General features: G+C 35.8%; 2 protein-coding genes and 1 non-coding gene across 3 annotated transcripts in view; 1 reads left to right on the forward strand and 2 right to left on the reverse strand.

Moving 5' to 3' along the window:
* LOC137928747 (paired mesoderm homeobox protein 2A-like) overlaps window positions 1-940 on the reverse strand; it is a 40938-nt gene extending 39998 nt beyond the window's left edge. Inside the window, exon 1 of the mRNA XM_068771701.1 lies at window positions 712-940. Coding sequence (XP_068627802.1) covers window positions 712-940 — 229 coding nt within the window. The remainder of the gene's footprint in view (window positions 1-711) is intronic.
* Window positions 941-6110: 5170 nt separating this feature from the next.
* Window positions 6111-7445, forward strand: LOC137928967 (piggyBac transposable element-derived protein 3-like). Its single transcript, XM_068771974.1, has 2 exons — window positions 6111-6153; window positions 6454-7445. The coding sequence occupies exons 1-2, from the start codon at window positions 6111-6113 to the stop codon at window positions 7443-7445; spliced, it is 1035 nt and encodes a 344-aa protein (XP_068628075.1).
* Window positions 7446-8007: 562 nt separating this feature from the next.
* Window positions 8008-8080, reverse strand: TRNAM-CAU (transfer RNA methionine (anticodon CAU)). The gene has a single exon. It is a non-coding gene; the product is annotated as a tRNA-Met (tRNA).
* Window positions 8081-8554: the final 474 nt, after the last annotated feature.

The following is an 8554-nucleotide window of genomic DNA, read 5'->3' on the forward strand; positions in this document are numbered from 1 at the left end:
TTAATTACATTTTAGGTACGCATGTGTATAATTTTTATCTGTACGTTATTATAACCAGATTATATTAAGTTTTGTTTTTGCTTTGTAATATTAAAACTTATATAGTACTTATTTTACTTATAATTGATCTTGCAAGTAAAATTGTCACCGTTAAATGGTGTACCTCATATCTCTTTATAAAATAAATAGTATAGCATTGCCTTTTATAAGTTCAAGTTCACTGTTTTCATATTACGTAAAAAAACATATTTTAATTTCTTTTTAACTTTTTGGGACAATATCAATTTGCGCTAATATCTACAAATGTCGAATGGGCTTATAAACGACATCTCCGTAGCGCTACGGCCGCGGCGTATTTTGATGTCTACGCGTATTAAGTTTACATGCTACGAAAAAAGCACAATGCGCAACAATATTTTATAAGATAAAAATTATTCTTCATATAAGGAAACGCGTACGTTTTAAACGACAGAGAAAAAGAATAGAATGTTTTCATCAGTTTTTTTTAACGTTAGTTATGCTGGTATTCCTCCGATAATATTACTAATACCACACACTCCACCTTAATGAGTTGTCCGTACATTTTCTTTGAAACAACTTTAATCTACCTTGATAGCAGCAACACCTATTCATATCGAGTTCAGCGCGAGTCATCAATGGACAGAAATCAGCACGTGTATTTTTTACTTTTATGCAACAATAAATACTTACGTTGCAGATTCATCGCCGGCGGGAATATATGATGGTTCCTGATGGCAGCATCCTGTGGGCGCGCGCACTGTGGCGGCGGAGGCTGGTAGCGCATGCCCTGGTAGCGGTAGGCAGCCTGAGACATCTGCCCGCACGACGCCAACTCGCCCCAAGCCAGCTCACCACCGCCCGAACCTAGACAGCCACCGTCGAAGCCGCCACCGGCGCCGCTCAAGTACCCGTACTCCATCTTCAGTGATTATCTTGGCGACGCACTACCTAACATCCACACCGTCGGCTTCCGAGAACTACTCGTAGAAGCTCACATTCGCGTAATTAGATCAGCGGTGACGCTATCGAATTACGCCGATTGGAGACGATATCGGAGAGTTTCGACCGCGGAGGTCCGTGCGCTTGCCCCACTCGAAATCGAATGATAAGCCTAATTCAATAAGGGCGAGGCTGGAGGGCGGGGCGGTTCGCTCACCCCCTGGAAGCCCAATGGCCGCGAGTTCTCCTCGGCGCGCCACTGCCATTGGCCGCTCGTTCGCTAGCTCGCTCGCTCGGGGATGCGTGTCACGACACTTGTCTACTTTTCTTTTCGCCGACAGTTCCTTTGTCATTGAGGAAAATAAAAAAAAAACTTGTAATTAACGATCCAGGTACCCGCTTAATGAATGGATGTTGCTATTTAATCGCAATTACTATTGCACCCGATATGCACTCATTGAAATTATTTAATGTTTTTCGTTTACATAAACAAAAATTTAAATACTAGAGTATACAACAATACTAACCACAATTGATAAACTAAACATTTTAAACAAAACTTTATTTATTCAGGTGCAGCCAGTTCCATGGATAAAAAAATTATAATCGAATATAGTATAAGTAAGTAACACACTGAGTTAAAAATAGGATTTGTTTATTTGTAAAAACTTGTAATAATTAAGAATTGGATACACTAAAAACTTGATACAACTCTTGGCTTTGAATTTTGTTACTTAGTGCAAACGCGACTAAGTACTCTTGCAGTCATCACAATCATCATTATATTTATAATTGAACATCGCGTGCATGCCTCATTAATTTCTGTGCAGTACATTAAACTAACGAATTACTATTTATTTTCGTCATCTTACGTACGTTAATACCGACAGCATATCGAGTGCATCAACAACGAAATAACTGTGTTTAAAAAAAATTAGAATGACAAATAAAGTTATTATACAAACGGTAATTTCATAAACTTTTAAAATCTTTATACTATTCACATAATTATCCACAGACATATCTATGATTATTATGATTAACGCCGTAGGTAACAGTAGACTGTTGGACATAGGCCACCCTAGCAAATTTCCCATAGGATCTGTTGGAAGCGGCCTGCAAACCCTGGAAGCAGGCTCCAGTGGCCTTCTATTCTGCGCGTTATCTGGCCTAACCAATGCTACTTCAATTTGTAATTTTGTTTGTCTTTCGTTTGTTCATGGGTCTACTCATTTAAAGAACAAAACCTCGTAAAAATCCTGATCATAGCCCTCTCCATAGCTAGTAAAGCCATGAGAAGCCATGAAGACCTTGAGTATATAATATATAATACCAATAAGGCAGGGCAGCAAGTGGCAGACCAGGTTTCAATGCCGTAAGTCATCACTAGTTAGGCGCACGCATTAGCCGTAGACTTTAATCTTTCTTCATATGCTCATAAGTAATAACTATTGAATAATTATAATAAATTTATCGAAACATATATGAAATCATTATGACAGCTAATTAATATTTGTATCACAAATTACTTCGCCTTCTATTAGAAATGACCCATCTTCATAGAAAACGATTATACCACCTTGTACTAATATGTCTCATTTAAAAATATATGAAGATCCCAAAAGCGAGCCATTAAATGTCCACATAAAACTATTAACAATTTTTATGTTTTGGGGCTCCACACAGATAATTTTAAATCATGCATTCTATACAACGGAAGTTTTTTTAATGATTTCATCTAATTTACACAAAGATCAATTAGTGGTAAAACATACATGAATTTACCAACGCACAGGATGTCTTATGGCAGATTTATTTGATTTGAATAAATGCATTTAATAATAAAACATGAATGCAAAATTTATTTTTTAAAGTGTCCAAATCCAAATATCTTCTGTTGACTTCCGCACACTGTTCAGAACAGAACCTTGTGTTCTGCGCTACACGCTGCAGTACGCTTGGTTTAATTTACCTGGTTTTTAGATGATTTTTTTTTTAATATACGAGTTCGGGATTGTTGTTATAAATTCTCTCTAGTAGTCCCATAAAGCGCAATAATTATAGCGCATTAATCCATTGGATTAATGCGCATCAAACATTTATCCTGTGGCAATGCAATTGTTTTTTTCAACGGTTGCAGGTTCTTGGACCAGTAACGGCAATTTTGCTTGTTGGCATGGTCGTTTAAGAGAAACTGAGCCTCGTCACAGCAAAATGGGAAATGCGGAAACGCTCCAACATTGTTTGACAATTGTTTTTGCCTGAAACAAAGTCAAATTCTCTTAGTTCTTGCATTATAAAAGGATAGAACTTTAAATCTTTTTTTGGAAGTATCATATATTAATCTTGGGGTTATCTCAGTGAAGCTGCTATTTTCCGTATTGTTCAATTCGGGTCGACTTCTTTGTTTTCGAGAGTCTTTAAAGATCGACTGAGCACTGACCGTGGGGTATTAATAGGCAGTTGCGGGGAATATCTGTACCATGGAACTGGTCCATCACTTATCCATCAAATACCGAAGTGTTAACAAAATTGTTGACGAGCAGTTACGTAAGAATGATTATTCTTAAAAAATGTCTCGATAGCAAACTCATGATGCAACCCGACAGCAACATCTTGGCTTAAAAATTAATTTCCTTCTGATGCCAATCACCCTCCATCGCTCCGTATGTTACTTTTTGAAATAATCATATTTAATAACATAAACCGGCCATCAGACACCCGTACTCATTTATTAATATTGATAGAATGCTATAATGTAGAAGAACTCACGACTTACGCACTTCTACTTAGCATCGCCTACGTACCATTCATTTCAAAATTTATATAAATCGTAAGCAAAAGCACTTTATTGTCCATAGGGCTCTAAACGAATCACGTTAGTACATTGAGGTGTCAAAAATACGCATTGACCATCTAAATTGTATAGTTAATATAAATAATACTGTACAAACTAAATGAATATTTTAAAGACATTTTTTGGATTTTTGGTATGATAAAAGACATTTGCTCATGGTACGTACTTTTTGTAATTGGTCGTCTTTCTAGACTATGGTAGAGCGAGGCGTTTCTGTTGATGGTACCGTAAGTAGTGAAAAAAAATAGGTAAGAGATACAAATTAAGACAATGAAAGCACAAAGTAAGAGAATTACATTACAAAATTCCTTATATAATTTTTAGCCTTGACAAGATCTATAAAAAAAACCTAATGCTAGCAGGATATTTAGTAGATAATTTAATGAATTGCAATCTCACACGAAAAAAAAAACGATTGCTCCTCGATATTATACGTTTTCATTTAGAGAAAAAGTTAGCAAAATTGATATTAAAAATACATTTGATTATTTATTTATCTCTTATCCATTCATCCAGATCCATATAATTTAATTCATAATATATGAGAGTCCATTTTCAAAGATCAAAATACTTTAGGTAAAAAATTTTCATGTAATAAGTATTGTAAATAACACCAATTAATCATATATTTAAAAGTTAACTATTCTTAATAATACATACATAGATATAGAGAGGGCTATGCTTGGAGTTCAGCTGCGAGATCGAATCAGAAATGAAGGAGAACGCAAAACTGACGTTTCTGTCGTATACCAAAGAGTTGATCGTGTAAAGTGGCAGTGCAACCGAAGGCTTTTTCGCCGATCTAGAATCTTTCGGTCCCAACAAGTCGGTAGATGCAGTGTGGATAGGCCCCACTAAATGAACTGACCTCCTATTCAAGGTCGCGTAAAGGTTTTGGATGCGGGTAGGACAAGACTGGTCATTGTGGCGATATTGGAGGAGACCTATTCATTGCAGTGGGCGCCTACCAGCTGACATGATGATGGTGATGGCGATGATGGTCTTTAGACGCCTATCGGGGTGTGTGAAAAAATATGAAGACTACTAGAAACGACATTAAACTGAAAAAAATAAAAGAAATAATTTCGATGGAAGTGCACGCGTAAGCCACGGGGGGCAAATGCATAAAGGGTACGTGAGAAAACAGCGCGTATAATATTCACAATATCGGAATTACTGCGGCCGTCCCGCGGGAGCGGCGGCGACGCTCCTACGCCGCTCGCGATGTCGCATGCCTTATTTATTATTCATTATGCTGCAACACTTTTTTTAATAATATCTATAGATATATGACTTTATATAAAATTATTCCAATTACGCGAACAAATATCGTATAAGAAAGCCATTTATAAAATACTCTTAGTACAAATAGTTAATCAATAGTACTATTAGTAGTCAACATCATTTAATCACAAGACGTGACACACGGAGACGGGCGGTTTCAGAAAACGTGACGTTCACCGTTAATATACCTTAATTCCGATTATACAGGTGAATTGCTGTTGTAAAAGCGTTAAAGATTTTATACAGAGTGACTGGAAATAGATGTGAAAGCTTTAAAGAAGCGAAAGTATAGCTCATTTGTATGTAAAAAGCTTTAAAACGTACGCACCTATTTCCAATCACCTTGTATAAAATGATCAGTTTTGAATATGCAACCTTAATTTATTTTTTCTATTAGAATTGAACAGGCCTACAATTTCTGGAAGTACAAAGTCCGCAGGAATAATTCGTAAACAATAATTAATTTAAATAGGTAGTGATCACAGTTTTGAAATAGCTTTTTCTTACCAGATCATCATTACGTTATTTATTATATTAGAAGACAAAAAAAGGGCTATACGAACAGTCATTTACGGCAATTACGCCTAAAACCAATCACTCTGTAAACATCTCAAAATATTTAAGAATCCTTTGGACGTCTAAAATAAGGTAATTATTTATATGTTTTTTATTTAAATCTAAATTGAGAGTTGCCTTAACAAGTCTTGGCTTCGGCTCACGAGCATCAAAGAAAGAGAACCTCATGGTACATCTCAGAAGAAAGCTCAGAAGATTCGTTACACTCGTAGCACAGCGTTAACACTATAAAACTTCTTCTTTAACCTCCTCAGTCCAAACGTCGCCATAAGGCGACATACAACGCCATCGAGGAAAGGTAGGTAAAAGCCTTGTATTTTGAAGCAGCGGCAGTACGTTGTAGTAGTTTCTTGCTCTCCGATATATGCCGCTACCGCTCATTTATAAGTTTTGTCATAAAATTGCACCGCTAATTTTATGCAAGTGATTGAAAATGAGTGCGCGAAAAAAATTCATAATTGACGATTCCGGCCAAGGTAAGTGCAAACTGTGTACATTATTTTATGTTTCATATTGAAATCAAATTAGTTATCATATTTCTCAATAGTTAGACTAACTATTGCGCGAAAAAAAACAAACGAACTTGTTCATTCCTGTTACACGCACACATAGAAACGTGTATGTCGCCTTTTGGAGACTCTGGGTTTTAACCTGTAAAAAAGTACATTTTTGCCATATAATTTCGTACCTCCTTTTTTCCCCCTAATTTAGATATTTTGGTTATATTTCCACGAAATTTTTATTTATTTGGATCTTAGATAATATACTTTTTCCAGATAAGGAACTGGAGGATGCCCTATACGACGTAATCACTGGGGAGGACTCTGATTTAGACTATGATTTTGGTGATGAGGATATCGCGGATGATCCGGCCTATGTTCCCGAAATTACTGAAGAAGATGACGAGGAAGATGAAGAAGAAAATGAGGAAGAGGATAACAGCCTTTCTACAATGGTTCGCTCTCATCAGTCGACATCGAGTCATGTCCCTTCCACAGCAAGTACTTCCGAAAGACGTGTATTTTGGAAGTCATCAGATAATTTCGATCCATTGCCACCAGCCCCACGATTCGAATTACCGAACACTGTGGCAATCAATTTGCCTCCTCACGACTATGTGGCAAAGTATTTAACGAGCGACATTTACGAACAAATTGCATTTCATAGTAACCAAACGTACCTTAGTAAGACGGGCACTAATTTGAACACATCTGATAAAGAAATCAGAACATTCTTTGGTGTAACTATCATGATGTCATACCTTCGATTTCCTAGGATCAGGATGTATTGGGATCAGAAGTCCAGAATTCCAGCAATTGCAGACAGAATAACTAGAGATCGGTACTTCAAACTGAGGGCCTCATTGAAACTTCTAAATGATTTCGAAATTCCGGAGGAAATAAAAAGTAGCACCAAGTTCTGGAAGGTCCAGCCCTTGATTTCTTGTGTTCGCAATGGGTGTCTTCTGAATTCCCCGTCGGCAGATGTTTGCATTGACGAGCAGATGATACCTTTTTATGGGAAACATCAGGCAAGGCAGATGATAAAAGGAAAACTCAATCCAGTGGGGTTGAAAAATTTTGTCTTAGCCTGTCCTAAAGGATTGCGACTTGATTTTTTTCTTTACGAAGGTAAAGGGGACAGCGTAATTGAAGATGATAGATTCCAATCTTTAGATATAGGTGGTAAAGTAATAATGCGCCTGTCCGCCCGATTACCTCCAGGTTGTTCCATTTTTATGGGAGATTTCGGGGAGAAACTGCTATAAAAACTACCACGAATGAAAGTAACGATTCTTTGTCCCAACCAATAACATTGTTTTTTATTTCAGTTGCTTACAGTAATTACTTTTTGAATAAAAGATTTCGGAAAATATATGGAGTTTTTTCAACTTTTTAAAGCATTGAGACCTGATGTCGCCGTATGGCGACATATTGGAAGAGCATTTTCCGCATAATTTTTATTTTCCTTGGGTCTTAACAAATCTAGAAATATATATATTGTCCATGGTTACCACTTTTTACAAAAAATACGAACAAAAATATACTCGGGACTGAGGAGGTTAAACAAATTTATATGATATTGTGACATAAATCTAAAAGAAAAATATCACTTTTGACTCTATATCAAAAACACGATGTATCATTCTATATTTCTTTTAAATTAAATTGAAAATTTTCATAGGTTAATATTTAATGCATCGATTAAGTATTCGTACAAAAAGACGTATATCTTACTTTGTGTATATTGTCTTGTCTTATTTCAATGTTGTTCTAAATAAAATTATATTTTAACAAGTTAAGATTTAATTTCAACTAAATAAAAAAATTTGCCCCGGGTGAGGATCGAACTCACGACCTTAAGATTATGAGACTTACGCGCTGCCTACTGCGCTACCGAGGCTATGCTGTTAGTGACAAAATTTCTAAATAATTATTATATGCACTAGATTTTTAATATAATAATTATGTTATTTAATAATAACTTTTTACACATAACATTTAATTTCATTTAACTAACTTTAAAACATTGAAAAATAAAGCCGTCATATGTGAAATATGAGAAATATAATTGTGCGGGTGGAGCTAGTTAATATATAACTAACTAGTTCGTGCTGCGCGACCATTTTTAATAATTTTTAACAAAAAAATGTTTTGTTTTTTTAATGTTCTAAAACGTGCGTTTTATTTACTCTTCAATTCACAAGCCACCTTGTTGGTAAATTCTTGTAAATTTCGTTCTTTGCTGACGTCTATTCGTCGAAAGAAATATTCCTACTAAAATTCAAGTGTCTGCATCTAATAATTCCAGAAATATCGATAGATAGATCGTTACACTTTCGCTTATATACACCGACGGCCATTACAACTTAAATAT

The sequence above is a fragment of the Battus philenor genome, unplaced genomic scaffold, assembly GCF_028537555.1.
Source record: "Battus philenor isolate CCGP_79_NKW_IND1 unplaced genomic scaffold, ilBatPhil1.0.hap1 SCAF_4, whole genome shotgun sequence".
NCBI classification, from domain to species: Eukaryota; Metazoa; Arthropoda; class Insecta; order Lepidoptera; family Papilionidae; genus Battus; species Battus philenor.

Excerpts from the sequence above, each read along its gene's own strand:
- LOC137928967 (XM_068771974.1), top strand. The coding sequence starts at position 6,111 with ATGAGTGCGCGAAAAAAATTCATAATTGACGATTCCGGCCAAG. Across the intron at positions 6,154-6,453 it reads AATTGACGATTCCGGCCAAG|ATAAGGAACTGGAGGATGCC; the intron begins GTAAGTGCAAAC and ends TACTTTTTCCAG.